This window comes from Sus scrofa, chromosome 2 (assembly GCF_000003025.6).
Source record: "Sus scrofa isolate TJ Tabasco breed Duroc chromosome 2, Sscrofa11.1, whole genome shotgun sequence".
Classification (NCBI taxonomy): Eukaryota; Metazoa; Chordata; class Mammalia; order Artiodactyla; family Suidae; genus Sus; species Sus scrofa.
The window spans coordinates 29,165,315-29,181,553 of NC_010444.4; the positions used below are offsets into that span (position 1 = coordinate 29,165,315).

The 16,239-nt window shown below is 34.3% G+C and overlaps 1 protein-coding gene across 2 annotated transcripts in view; it reads right to left on the minus strand.

Moving 5' to 3' along the window:
* The window catches only part of ELP4 (elongator acetyltransferase complex subunit 4), a 223,637-nt gene that overhangs the window by 158,859 nt on the left and 48,539 nt on the right, over nucleotides 1-16,239 (minus strand). For both annotated transcript variants that reach the window (XM_003122892.6, XM_021085295.1), the window contains exons 4-5: nucleotides 13,571-13,702; nucleotides 3,289-3,428 (exon numbers count right to left, since the gene is read on the minus strand). In XM_003122892.6, the coding sequence (XP_003122940.3) occupies nucleotides 3,289-3,428; nucleotides 13,571-13,702 (272 nt within the window). The remainder of the gene's footprint in view (nucleotides 1-3,288; nucleotides 3,429-13,570; nucleotides 13,703-16,239) is intronic.

A 16,239-nucleotide genomic window follows, 5' to 3' on the forward strand; every position in this document is an offset into this window, starting at 1 on the left:
ATGTTAGTAGATTTGTTAATAAATAGTGAAGAGAGAAAGAAAAAAAGAAAGAAAGAAAGAAAGAATGGAGTTCCCATCATGGTGCAGTGGAAACAAATCCGACTAGGAACCATGAGGTTGCAGGTTTGATCCCTGGCCTCGCTCAGTGGGTTAAGGATCCAGTGTAGCTGTGAGCTGTGGTGCAGGTCGCAGACATGGCTCGGATCTTGTGTTGTGTTGCTGTGGCTCTGGTTGTAGGCTGATGGTAGGCTGGTGGTTACAGTTCCTACTGGACCCCTAGTCTGGGAACCTCCATATGCCACGGGTGCAGCCCTAAAAAGATAAAAGATAAAAAAAAAAAAAAGAAAGAAAGAATACAGAATTATTCTCAAAACCAGTTTTTCTATCATTGTTTCATGGTTGAGATTATCAGGTTTATAACAGTGAAACAGCAAAACAAAATTATCTGGGTAATATTATTGTGATATATCTCAGGTTTTTATGCCCAAGCTTAATTTGAAAGTTTAAACTCTATGAACATTTTCCATTGGCAAACCTACCAATCATTTAAAATTAGTGCAGATTTTAAATGACCTTCAGTTTTTCTTACTGTAAAAAAATCTTCATATGTTTCAATAGTACCTTTAGAAATTATAAAATTATATATTATATCCTCACATATGATAGTGGGACATGGCCATATCCTCTAGTCTTAATTATAGGAAAAGTATGGACAACTGTAAGGCTTAGCTTTATTGTTTTATAAATGAACCAGTAAAGTTCATTTTAGTGAAATGAGCACATGCTTTTCATAAATTAAAATAAATCTCACATGGTAAAGTGCCCATTTTCAAAATTAATTTAATTACATGTTTAAAGTTTAATTACATTTAATTAAGCATTTAAGTTTAATATGAAATAAATGAATTATCAGTTAACTAGTAGGAAATGAAATACTGCCTTGATAATTAAAATCTATAAATTTTCCTGTTCCATGCAAAACTGTTAGTTCTCAAAAATATTCTGAAAATATATTTTAAAGACTATATTTCCATAGCCAATCAAGATGTAATTTTTCTGGCGCCCAGCTTTGTGTGCTATGCATTTACTGCAGCAATAAATGGAGGCAGCTTGGTATGAAGAAGAGAGCACTGATTTTGGTTACTTGGGTCTGGCTGTCAGTTTAGTCACTCACAGCCTGAAACAGTGGCAAAGCTGCTCAGCATCTCTGACCACAAATTTCCTATAAAGGGGGGATAATATTGCTTCTCTTGGAGGGTTATTGGGAGGATTAAATGATATCCCATGGTCAAATATGGGGAACAGTGCCTGACACTGAACAGGTAATTGACAAATGTTCATTCCCACCTCTTTTTAGTTGCTGAAAGAATAAAAAACACTTAAAAATTTTTGGCTTAAAAAAAGGTTTATCCATAATTTTCTTTAATTCCAAAAGTAACAACTTACCATTTTTAATTTTCATACTTCCACCACACAAGGTACATTTTTCACTGTGTATTTTCCTGAGCACTCCAAGAATGGAAGCAATATGCATTATTGCTAATAGAGATTTCTGAGTCAGAAAGAACTGACTTTGAATCCGGGTTCCACCATTTACTATTTGAGATATCATGGAAATACCATTTTGACTTATTTCCCAAGCCAATGTATCTGTATGTCTGGTTCAGTGAATGACAAAATTAGGAACCAGTATAATCAATATAATCACTCAAACTTAGCAAAAAAATTTAGTGACATAGGAAGAACAGGTGGTATTTCTCCTAGTTTCCCACACCCCATCCTATTTTTCACAAAAGGATATTTATTTTCACTGAATTTAAGGGATTTTCCCAAGGTTAACAGTAGGATGAACTCGGTATCAGAACTCATATTTTTAATTGCTTTATCAGCACTCTTTATAACACAGAAAGGTAAAGGTTAAGGACACCAAAATCTTTTGAAGCAGTAAAGCAAAAAGAAAAAGAGGGATCTTCTGACCTAGGTTAATCCTAACTTGATCACTTTATACCCCATATAAATCACTTCTGTGAATTTCAGTAACTTTTTCTGGAAAATGGGAATATAAACTTTTTGTAGGACTGATACAAAGTTAACACTAGATAAGACACATGGCAGTCATCTATTAATGGTAGCTGTTAATACTAAGGCATCATCAAAGCATCGCTTTTGTAAGTCTCCAGCCATACAGACCAGAGAACACATTATTGAAGATTTTTTTTTTGTCTTTTTTCTTTTCTAGGGCCTCACCCATGGCACATGGAAGCTCCTGGGCCAGGGGTACATCGGAGCTGCAGCCGCTGGCCCACTCCACAGCCACAGCAATGCGGGATCCGAGTTGCATCTGCGACCTACACCACAGCCCACAGCAACACCACCCACCGGGCGAGGCCAGGGATCGAACACGCAACCTCATGGTTCCCAGTTGGGTTCGCTAACTCCTGCGCCATGACGGGAACTCCGAATTTTTTCTTTGAAACAGATTTAATAGGATAGTCTTCACTAAATTTGTAGGTAATATTTCTGAGAAAGAGACTCAAGATTTTTAAGTCATTTCCATTCACAGCTTCCTGTTTATTAAATCTCCATTTGCTAACTCATCTTATTTTGAAAATAATGGTTTTACAGTGCAAAAGAAAACAGAGAAGACAATCGATTCTGTGAATTATTTTCCCTTGATCCAATTGTAAAATAAATATGTTGTGTTAATTTAATACTTAAAACTTTTTTAAACTTTCCACTGTAAACCTAAATTCTCTTGTACCTAAAAAAAATAGACTTTTACTTACAGCATAACTAGAACTAGAAAGCCTTAATAAATAAAATATTGAAACACATGCACTTTCTTACTCTCTGAAAGAACACTTATCAAGGAACATGGAGCAACAGCGTGATTTCATGCCATTTTCCTTGCTATTACTATCAATAAGTAATAGTCAGGTAACTATGTGCATTTAGGGCTAAAAAACCCTAAAATAGAGCTGTTTCACATTTTCCTGGAAATAAAAACAGCAGGTACTGTAAATTTGGTACCCAGATTTTTCAAGTGGCAAATTAAGAATAGTAGGTGCAATAGTTACATGATGAGAAAAACAAAAAAACCACATATAATGAAATAATATAAAATATATGTACAATTAAGGTTACATATTATATACGAAATAAGTATTAGTTTTCTAGAAAACTAACGTTTATTAGGATAGGTACTTTTAAATATGCATTCTTTCAGAGAATGTGGTAAAAATACATTTTATTTACCTTTGAAAATCAGAACTGAAATCATTAACTTACCAGGGTTCTACATTAAATGTTGAGGATATTTTTTCTGGAAGAAAAAATCTATGCCATTTTGAAGCTTCAATTAGTTCTTGAGGTATTCTTTTTGATAAATCATAATAGTGACCAAATCGTGAAGAGGATACTGGTCCAGCCTGATAAGAAAACCCATGTTGTTTGTTAAAAAATTGTTTTCTTTAAACTACAATTTATTTATCCTACATTCAGCAAAATATTGATATATTGATGCATTTTAATGCAAATAAGGAAGAGCTGATACGCACAGACTTACCAAATTTCAAAGAAGCATGAAACAACTTTATTCTTTTAAACTATCTATAGTTAGAAATCAACCTTTACATCTCTGCTGCATCTTCACTTCTGGTGGTTCCCTAAGTTTCATAAGAAATTAAACACCTTTTTGCTTTTTTATTATACTCTATTCTTGCCTCAGTTCAAAAATTTTATACATATATAATTCAATTAATGTTTAAGACTTCAGATTTTAATAAAAAAATTTACAGTTGCTAATAACAAAACGAAAACTTAAGCCAAAGTAATTCACTGGTGAGAGGTCCCAAAGAACGGGCTATTTATATACAATAAATTGAGCATAATTTTAAAACAAAATTCTCATCACATCATATGTATATATAGTATTCAAAACTTCTTACAAACTTAAAATTAAGCTTATAGTATAAAATATGCAGGGGGTACTCCAGATAGGGAGGAAAAAAGCACATGATAAAGTGGGAGAATGTACATAAGCTATATGAAATAAATCGGAAAGCTGGCATATCCATTAGTTCACTGATAATTCTTCTTTTGTGCCCTTAATTAACAGTTTCTCCAGCCAATTATCTTTGTTGTAAGAAACTCTAATACCCACTGATGCTGAATTTATTTACAGAGGATAGTTGAAGCCTAGTAATATAACATTATCATTACATTGCTTTGAATGGACTCTGGGCTGATTGCTTTCATTTAGCACACTAGAAATATATCTCTATCCATTTTCTCTATCAGAAGTTGAACTACAGACAGATTCCACCTGGTAAGAGTTTCTAATAAAATCTCTAATCTAAATTTACTTAAATTCCACTGTCCTGACTGCTACCAAACCGACAAGTTTTGGAACATTCAATAAAACTAGATAATCTTCACAGAAATTGAAGAACTATACAGAGGAGGTTCTTATTTGACTCAACTGACTCCTTGGTAATTTAGAGAAGAAACAGACATTTGCTTGACACTAGAAATTTGCATTTTAGGGCTTCAAGAATTCATATTCTTAAATGCCTCCAAACATCAAATTCTATAGTAATATAGAATTAAAATTTTTAAACTGTAATAGAAACATTATTCTCAGATTCAGAGTCCAGGGGTTTGACATCTATTTTCTAAAGAAATGGCTGTTTATACGTACTATTTATTTTCATTAATGAAAGAAGACCTAACAATTAGCTTAATCTAATCTCTTCAGTACAATATATACAAAAGTATTGTTTCAAAAACATCATTAATCTATTTGCCATGCAAGTCCTGAAAAATACATTATGTGACATTAAAATTCGTTTCTTAAATATAGGGTGTAAAGTTTTTGAATGTAAAGTTATTAGTCTAAAGCAATTTAAACAAGGTCTGTTCTTTGGCCTATAATCTATTCTTTATCCGGATTATAGTTCAGAATGTTTTTACTGCAATCTCTGCTAGAGCTCATCTTTTTATTGTGTAAGTCCAAGCCCCCTTAATGTTTTAGAAAGGCCTTGACTAACTGAACTTTGATCTGATGTCTTCATTGAGAAAAACACCAGGTTGCCCATTTCAGATGCAAATCCCCCTAAGGCCCAATAGAATTTAGTAAAGACAGCAAAAAAGAAGAAACAAGAAGTTTCCAGGATCCTCTTTGAGAATCCTGGGGCACACTGGTGTCTTTAATCCACACTGCTGCATGGATTAAGGTAGGTGATAACCTTTCCTGATTCAAAAGAATAAGCAGAGTGCCTACAAACTGGGTGGAGACTAGGATTTGGTAATAATAAAACACCATGCAATAAAAGCTTGGTCTATGTCCGAAGCCTCTGAAAAGGCCTCAATGTACCACATTCCCAGGCCTAGTAGGGAAGCTTGCAAAAGCCTACCTGAATCAAATAAGCATGAATAATCTATTTTAGCGGACTGGCCATGGGGAGAGAGAAAGAAAGAGAGACTTCACTTCTTTTAAGTTTGAGTTAATAAATTTATTAGTGGACTGAAGGTTCTCGAAGTCCTGTGCACTTTGAGAAATATGCTAAATTGCCAAGAAACAAAGTATGCTTTTAAAGTTGCCGTCTCTATCAACGTTTCTAATTATAATATTAATGTGATAGAAATTTCAGATTTGGGATGAATCAAGGCAGAAAATTGATTTCATGCTGTGACAGTTTACATATGGAACACATAATTCATCAAAATGTAAAAATAAATTTGGAAGCTTTTCTATTACAATTAAATTATTAATTTTTTTAGAAATTAAGATTAGATATGGAAGCTAAAATATTCACAAGGTAGATACTAAACGTTTTATTAATGATGAAAAACTTTAATCCTTCAATAAAAAATGAAAACTAAATATACTCTTACAGAAAAAAAACAATTTTGTTAAGTTTTTGTCTACCTAAGATACATAACTTTAATATATAATTGGATTATTTAACTGCTGTGAAATCTTCTGGTCTAGAATTATGAAACAAAGACATAAAATATTTCCTCTAAAAGGTCACTAAATGCTTTATATCTAACAATAATAATAGTAGTAATAGTATTCATGAAAAGCTAGCAACTTCCTGAAAAAATAAATACATTAAAAAAAATCAAATTACATTAATAACTATTCCATTTACTCAGTTTGATAAGAAGACGTTGCTTTAGTTTTACAGTATGAAAACTTCTATTTCACTTTCAAAAACTACCCTTTAACTTTGTCAACTGTGGAAGAAGGTAAAATAGAATTGGTTCAGTAAAAATTTACTGTGCTGAAGGGAAATGAATTTGATGGGGGTCCAGGAGGAGCACAAAGCAACAAAATACCATCTCTCACCTTCAGTGTGTTAGAAACAAAAATTTCAGAGAAAAGCTGCACCACAAATAAACAGTTCAAATAAGACATTTTCTGTTTCTTACGTTTGTTCTTTTTTTTAAAAAAATATTTTTACGGACGCATGCCCGCATATGGAAGTTCCTGAGCCGGGATTGAATCTGAGCCACAGCTATACCGCACCTGTGGCAAAGCTGGACCCTTAATCCACTGTGCCAAGTCGGGATTGAACCCACGCCTCCCCGGCAACCCGAGCTGCTGCAGTTGGATTCTTAACCTACTGTGCCACAGTGGGAAGTCCCAAGACATTTTCCTGTTATTGTTATTATTTCTTGTTTCTCAGTTTGGCACATCAGAAAGCAAGAACTCAAGTGGTTACTAAACCACTCCGAGCCTCAGCTCAATCACCACAAATTAGAGCCAATAATAACTATTTCACTAGGCTGTTGTGAGACTAATGAAATACTGGAAATGAATATTTTGTAAATTATAAAGCACTACATAAATATTATTAATTATTATTACTGTCTCATGATTCATTAGGGAATCAGAAGATTCATCACAATCCTTTGCAATTACATTACTTTATTGGAAAAATGGTATTTGTTGTCATCTACACCACGCACACATCTATCACAGGACTGTTGTGGCTGAACCACTAAGATGGAAAGCCAAAGCATAATGAGGATTTAATATAATAAAAATCTAATACACTGTCATAAATTGCTGGAGCTGTCTTAGGCTTAGTAGTAGAGCTCTACAATATTGAAAAATTTCAGTCTCAGAATATGCTATAGGCTATTAATTCTTGGGGTGAAGAAAGAATAGGGTTTGATGATTGGATCAGAAAGAAGAAGGCATGTCCACCCAGGAGAGAAAATCAATATCACAGGATGAGGGAAGATGAGGTCCTAAAAACTATACAATCCCTAAAACAAGAAGAAGCGCTACTTTATGCTTTACGGAACTAATGTTATTTATTTATGTGTACATAGTCTTATTCTTTTTTGCATTCCCTAAATGGGAATTGACTGCACTCTTAGACCTGGTGACAACTTATATTAAAAGACATCTCTGGAGTTCCCGCCGTGGCTCAGCAGAAAGGAATCTGACTAGTACCCATGAGGAAGCAGGTTCGATCCCTAGCCTCACTCAGTGGGTTAAGGATCCAGTATTGCCATGAGCTGTGGTATAGGTCACAGATGAGGCTTGGATCTGGTATTGCTGCGGCATAGGCCAATGGTTATAGCTCTGAATCAGCCCCTCGCCTGGGACCCTCCATACACGGTGGGTATGGCCCTAAAAAGACCAAAAAAAAAAAAAAAAAAAAAAAAAAGGCATTCTGATAATCACCAGATTACCTTTCTGTTATGTTTTGGACTATTTGCTATTTGTCATAATAGCGCTAGTTTTATTTTGTTCCAAGTAAAACACAGAAAACCTAGAGGTTTGTTATTGCTTTTAAACTGATAAAGGCAAAGTAAGGTCTGGATTTAGAAAGCAGATAATGATGAGTGATCATCCAAGTCTGTCGGTCTTGGCAAAAGGTCGTATATAAAATTGCTGTGACAGGCAAATATCCATGCTAGTGACATTTCAAAGAAAAGCAATGAGGCCAAAGATGATTCTATTTTCTAAACTTGACAGAACTCACTTGTCAATACTAGTAAACTTAAGCTTGACCAATAACTATAAATTCAAAATATCTATTTTATGTTTTAATTAATGCAACTTAACTTACTTTAACATTTAATTCACATACTATATAATTCATTAATTCATGTATTCAACAAATAACTATTAAGCACCTACTATATGCCAGTAAAACAAAATAGTCTAAGTCTTTTCTTCTCATTGAGTTCACACTCTAGTAGGAGGAGAGAGATAATGTATTAGCTGCTAGGTAATAATAAGTGCCCTGAAGAAAAATATGGCAGTGAAAGGGAATGAGAGAGAGATTGGTTCTATTTCATACATAGTGAAAAAGGAAGCCATTCCTGATAAAGTGATATTTTAGTGGAGTCCTGAAGAAAATGGGAAAATAAGTCATCTGGGGAAGATCATTGTAAGAGCGTAATTTTCAAAACGCTCAAGGTGTAAGCCTTGAAAACTGAGGTTTATGTGCTAATGTGTAACCTCTGAGAAGTTTTCTCCCATACTGACTACTGTAGGTACACCATACTCAAAAAAGAAAAAAAAAAATCAGTATTCTCTTATACCATAAAACAGGCAAGTTTCTATAATTATGACATATGAAGAAACAATTAATTATAAAGAAACAAAGAACTTTCTCCCCAAGTTTAAAAAGATTTTATAACAAGAAGTAAGAAAAAAAGGCGTACAGTTTCAATTGCTTGCATTTTCATTAACAGTTTCATTTGAAGAAGACCAATGAAAAGACCAAAACTTAGCTAAGAGAAAAAAATAAAGGAAATGGAAGGTACAAGTATTATACACAATTTAAAACTGAATTGGTATATTGTCTTTATACAACGGCTAAATTCAGCGTAGAGCTTATGTTCGTCATGACTCTTTCAGAACAACCAGTAGAAAAGTCAGAACACAGTCACTTTACAAGAGCCACCGTTAAGCCCAGTTACTTATGAATCTGCCTAGTTTAAAGACATACCAGGGTTTGCTATCAGGGTTTTCAAGTGCTAGACTGACATTCCTTGTCTATTTTAGTCCTTATCAATCAGCTCACAGAATAAGCAGAATAACAATATTTATTTATTCTGATCTCTTATACCCAGTTTTCAATCACATTCTATGCTATGCCTGCAACTTTTGATTACACAGGGCTTCCTTTTACTTTTTAATACAAATGTATCGTGTTCTACTGTACACATATACCATGACTTATTTAACTAGTTGCTTACTGGTAGACATTTAGGTTATTTCCAATCTTCTGCTTTAAAAAAAAACATGCCTCATAATCAGGACACACAATTAATTTCATTTTACATCTGAGTAAGTATGGGAGTATTAGTTTCTTCCTACCTTTGCTAAGGTAGCGTCTTATCAAATATTTTAAATTATTGACTAATAAGAAAAAATGGTTAACTGGTATAGTTCCAGTTTGTATTTCTTTTATTACAATTGAAACTTGGGGAGTTCCTGTCATAATGCAGCAGAAACGAATCTGACTAGGAACCACGAAGTTGTGGGTTAGATCCCGGGCCTTGCTCAGTGGGTTAAGGATCTGGCATTGCTGTGAGCTGTGGTGTAGGTCACAGACGTGGCTTGGATCTGATGTTGCTGCAGCTGTGGTATATGTAGGCTGGCAGCTGTACCTCTGATTGGACTCCCCACCTGGGAACCTCTATATGCTGTGAGTGTGGCCCTAAAAAGCAAAAAACAAAACAAAACAAAAAACTCCTTACAACTGAAATTTGGTATCTGGTTTTATATGTGTAAAGGTCACCTAAATTTCCTTTTGATGTTTTGCCTATTTTATTTATTTTTTATTTTTTACAGCCGGACCTATGGCACATGGAAATTCTTTGGCCAGGGGCTGAATCAGAGCTGCAGGTGTGAGCCTATGCCACAGCCACGGCAATACCAGATCTGAGCTGCATCTGCGACCTATGCTACAGCTTGCGGAAATGCTGGATCCTTACCCCACTGAGCGAGGCCAGGGATGATTCTGCATCCTCAGAGACATCAGGTCCTTAACCCACTAATCTGCAATGGGAACTCCTTTTTGCCCATTTAAAAAAGTTGAGTTGGTGGACTATTCCTTGTTCTATTAAATGAGTTGCAAATATCCTCTCTCCCATTTGCAGTTTGTTCATAGTCATTTAAATCACACTTAGAAATTATACTATTCAAACAGCTTTCCCATCTAAGTTAGAACAATTTACCACTGCTTAATATCCACCTACTACAACATATTTCATACTTAGTACACAGTTGATGCTTAATCGATATTTTCTGACTGAATGAATAAATGGCATTAATATAGGTCCTGGAGATACAAGAGAAAATAAAACAAGTTCTCTGCCCTCTAGAGAATTCTGTCTAATGGAAGAAAAGAATTACACTAATAACTAAGTATAAAACATAGAGGTACTTGAAAATACATGAAGTGCTATGGAAACAACTATAACAAACTAGATAATTATATAACACTGCACTTGGAGAAGGACGGGTTGGTGAAGAAGAAAGTGAAAAGCATCACCAGCAGAAATACAAAAAAATTCAAAAGGAGCAATTATCACAGGATAGGGTGAATGTAGTGTGTTTCATATACACAAGACAGAGACTAAAAAGGTAGGCTTGAATTAGGTTGTATAAATCTTGTCTACAGTCTTAAGAAGTTTATATTTCATACCATAGGGTTCTAATGGTAACAGGTTTCCTCTCATATTCTCATTCTCAGTTACTGACCGCCCAGACACTCTGAATAGAGTTCTAAGGCTGTGTCCAAGCTTGGCAGGGGGGTAATATGATTAATAGTCTGCCATGCATTTAGGAGGGGGCAGTGGAAACAGGAAACCAATTAGGCAGTTGCAGTCAAGGAGTTTGTAAGCATATTTCTGTCGTTAGGAAAGGTAACACTGATGTCAACATGGAAGACTTAAAGAAAGGTGTGGACTATGGGAACTGTGTTCATTCAGATAGAATTTCCCTCTTTTCTACCAGTATGATAATGTCTGGTAGACATTAAAGTGTTCTGAAAAATGAATGCAGGAAACAATCAAATGGATGGGCCTTCAACAGGAGCAGATTCATGAGCTTTAGTGGGCAGATTTACTGACATTTCTTTTGACTTCTCAGAAAATTTCTCCTCACCTCCTGTCTCTTTGTCTGAGGTGAATTACCAGACAACCGAATTTGAAAATGTAATGGTTGCAAATGAAATGCACAGGAATAAAAATAGTAATTCCAAAGAACCACTACATATATTAAATATTTATAGGTAACTATACTGGAGAAAAACGGCTTAATTATTTCACTTACTCTGGCTTGCAACCTTAGAATAAAAGATTCTATATGGAGATTGTGGAAGAAATGAAATAATCTATTTGGGTAAATGAAAATTGCCATAATTTTATTTTTAGGAACTGTCATCACATTTACAATAGCATCAAAAACAATAAAGTACTTAGGTATAGATTTAACCAAGGAGGTGAAAGATCTCTACTCTGAAAACTATAAGACAGTGATGAAAGAAATTGAAGAAGATACAAATAAATGGAAAGGTATTCTGTGTTCATGGATTGGGAGAATTACTATTGTTAAAATGTAAACACTACCAAGTCATCTATAGATTCAATGCAATCCCTATCAAGATTCTAATGACATTTTTATAGAAGTAGAAAAAAAAACTATTAAAATTTATGTGAAACCACAAAAGACCCCCAAAAGCCACAGAAACCCTAAGAAAGAAAAACAAAGCAGGAGGCATCACACTTCCTGCTTTCAAGCTATACATAAAGCTGCAGTAATCAAAACAGTATCATACTGACATAAAAACAGACCAATGGAACAGAATTGAGAGCCCAGAAATAAACCCAAGCATATATAGCCAACTAAAATTTGACAAGGTAGCCAACAATACTCAATAGAGAAAAGCCACATTCTTCAATAAACAGTGCTGGCATAACTGGATATTCACGTGTAGAAGAATGAAACTAGACCCCTATCTTATACCACTCACAAAAGTTGACTTGAAATGTATTAAAGACTTAAGTGTAAATCCTGCAACTGTGAAACTCCTAGAAGAAAATATAGGAATAAAGCTCCATGACATGAGTCTTGGTGATAATTTTTTGGGTGTGACATCTAAAGCACAAGCAACAAAATAGAAAATCTATAAATGCGACTATGTCAGACTGAAAAGCTTCTGTATAGCCAAAGAAACCATCTATAAAGGGAAAGGTAACCTATGGATTGGGAAAAAATTTTTGTTAACTATATATCTGATAAGGGGTTAATATCCAAAAAATCATATAACTCAATAGCAAAAAAAAAAAAAAAAAAAAAAAAGCAATTAAAAATGGATAAAAGACCTGAATAGACATTTTCCCCCCAAAATTAAAAAGGCCAAAAGGTACATGAAAAAATGCTCAATAATAAAATTGAAACTAAAATGTTAAGTTGTTAAGATAATCATCTCATGCCCGTTAGAATAGCCATCATGGAAAAGATAAAGGATAATATATGCTGGTATGGATGTGGAGAAAAGGGAACTCTTGTGCAATTTTGATAGATCATATATATATATAGCAGAATATTGTATTGTCATAAAAATGAGGAAATCTTGCCATTTGCAACAACATGGATGGAACTTAGTGGCATTATGCGAAGTGAAATAAGACAGAGAAACACAAATAGTGTATGGTCTCATTTATATGTGGGATCTAAAAAACAGAAAAGTAACTCACAGAAAAAATAGGTTAGACTTTGGGTACCAGAGGCAGGGAGTAGTGGGATCAAAAACTGGAAGAGAGTGATTAAAAGGTACAAACTTCCAGTTACTAAGTATGGGAGTTCCTGCTGTGGCTCAGCAGTAAAAAACCTGACTAGTATCCATGAGGATGCAAGTTTGATACATGGCCTCACTCAGTGCGTCAGGGATCTGGTATTGTCAGGAGCTATGATGTAAGTCACAGATGTGGCTTGGATCCCGCGTTGCTGTGGCTGTGGCACAGGACAGCAACTGCAACTCTGATTCGACCCCTAGCCTGGGAACTTCCATATGCAGTGAGTGCGGCCCTAAAAAGAAAATAAAAATAAAAGTAAATAAAGATAAGTAAGTACTAGAAATATAATGTACATGATGATAATGATAGCTAGGACTGTTGAATAATACATAGGGAAAGTTGTTAAGAGAATAAATACTCAATTTTCATCACAAGTAGAAATCTTTTTTTCTTTTTTCATTCCTTTTTTCTTTTTCTTTTATCTATATGAGATGATGAATGTTAACTGAACATATTGTGGCAATCATTTCACAACATATGTAAATCAAACCATCATGCTGTATACCTTGATAAATGATATATGTCAACTATTTCATAATAAAACTGAGAAAAAAGTCATCTTGATAAGATATGCTACAAATGAAATAAACTATTTATTTAAATAATTATATTTGTTAAATTGTTTAACAAATATACTAGTATTGTATTTAAAGGGTAACAAGTATACCACAAGAGATTCTATAAAATGAAAACAAATATATTAGCAAATTTTAGAAATAGTTTGTTGACTTGCCTCCATCTTGGGTAATAACTGGTAACGCCAAGCTATTTTCATCTTAATGTTAGATTCTGGTGTTTTATGATTATGTACATCTTCGTCAAATTCCTTTTTACAATTATCATCAAGTAACGGTGCAGGAAGTTCCTAGGAAAACAGAATGACACAATATTGAGCATCTGTGGTAAAAAAAAAAAGTGTCAATTTTCTAAAAATTATAATATTAGCAATACTGGAACTCTCCAATGTCTTAAAAATTGATACCTTATCAGTCTTCCAAGGCAATACAATAAAAGTAAAAACAAAAAGGACCTAATCAAACTTATAAGCTTTTGCACAGTAAAGGAAATCATAAACAAAACAAAAAGACAACCTATGGAGTGGGAAAAAATATTTGCAAATGATGCAACTGACAAGGGTTTTAGTTTCCAAACAAATAGCTTATCCAACTCAACAAAAAACTGAAAATCCAATCAAAAAAATGGGCCACAGACCTAAACAGGCATATCTCCAAAGATGACGTACATATGGCCAATAGGCACATGAAAAGATGCTTATCATTGCTAATTATTAGAGAAATGTAAATCAAAACTACAATGAAGTATGCCTCACACAGGTCAGAAGAGCCATCATTAAAAGTACAAATAACAGGAGTTCCTGTCGTGGCTCAGAGGAAACGAATCTGATTAGGAACCATGAGGTTGAGGGTTTGATCCCTGGCCTCACTTAGTAGGTTAAGGATCTGGCATTGCGTGAGCTGTGGGTTGCAGATGCGGCTCGGATCTGGCATTGCTGAGGCTCTGGTGTAGGCCGGCAGCAACAGCTTCGATTAGACCCCTAGCCTGGGAACCTCCATATTGCCGTGGATGCGGCCCTAATAGGACAAATGATTAAAAAAAAAAAAAAGTATAAATAACAAATGCTAGAATGTGGAGAAAAGGGAACCTTCCTATGCGCCATACATGAGCAAGAGCATGGGAGGTCCTTAAAACACTAAAAATAGAGTTGTCATATGATCAAGCAATCCCATCCTTAGGCATATGTATCCAGATAAAACTGTAATTTAAAAAGACAACTGCACTTCTATGTTCACAGTGGCACTACTTACAATGGCCAAAACATGAAAACAACTTAAGCATCCATTGACAGATGAATGGACAAAGAAGATGTAGTATATATACACAATGAAATACTATTTAGCCATAAAAAAAGAATGAAATAGGAGTTCCCACCATGGCTCAGTGGTTGGCGAATCTGACTGGGAACCATGAGGTTGTGGTTGGATCCCTGGCCTTGCTCAGTGGGTTAAGGATCTGGCGTTGCCATGAGCTGTGGTGTGGGTCGCAGATGTGGTTCGGATCCTGCGATGCTGTGGCTCTGGTGTAGGCCAGTGGCTATAGCTCCAATAGACCCTTAGCCTGGGAACCTCCATATGCCGCAGGAGCGGCCCTAGGAAAAAAAAAAAAAAAAAAAAAAAAGAATGAAATAATGCCATTTGCAGCAACATGGATGGACCTAGAGATTACCATACTAAGTCAGTCAGAAAGACATATACCATATGATATCACTTACATGTGGAATCTGAAATATGGCACAAATGAGCTTATTAGAAGCAGAAACTGACTGACCAGATAGAACAGATTTGTGGTTGCCAAGGGTGAGGGAGAGTGAGGGAGGGTGAGGAAGGGGTGGATTGGGAGTTGGGGATTAATAGATTTACAAAATATTATATGTAAAATGGATAAACAAGGGCCTAGTCTATAGCACGTGGAACTATATTCAATATCTTGTGATATGATGGAAAAGAATATGAAAAAGAATACACATACACATACATATAATTGAATCACTTTGCCATACAAAAGAAATTAACACAACACTGTAAACCATATGTCAATAAAATAAATTTTTAAAAAATGGACACCTTAAAAGTCATTCAGGCATAATCATGACAATATAGATATTTCTAAAACAGAAAAAGGGCTAACATAATATTAAATGTGAAGATTAATTTTTTACCAGTGAACCAGAATTTAAAGAAAATATTCCAATTTTCATTCTAACAAAAATCAAAAGCTGTTGCAACGAGAGGTTATCCTCATTAAAAAAAATTATACACTTAAAGCAATGTCTGGAATTAGGACTTACGTATTACATGTAATTACTGTTATATTTGCCATAAGGTAAAAATAAAAGATGTGAATAATCTGTTTACTGGTTTGTAATTCTAGAATTCAAAAAACTCATTCACTGAAATAATGGGTAAAGTAACAACTAAGAATAAAGACATTTATTTTGCCCATATCAAACATTAGTTTTGTACCAGTAAGGCTATGTCTCTTCTTTTAACAATGAAAATAGAATTAAAAATCTCTACTTAGATGAAGAGACACTAAATTCCAATTTTCCTTTTCTTTATTGGAAGCTGAACTGAGTGGCTACAAAATATATATATATATAGAAAACATTGTTTTATGAAGAGGTAATATAGACATACTGCAGATAAAAAGTACATTTTTTGGAGAAGGAAAGCACATATAATAATTTTGTTTTTTAACACTTGGAATGGTAATGTGGAATCAAATTTGCCTATGTTACAACTTTTATTTTTCAGGATTAAGTTTGTTATGCTTAGAATCATGTCAACTAATTTACTAGAAAATACAGTAACTATCATAATATTT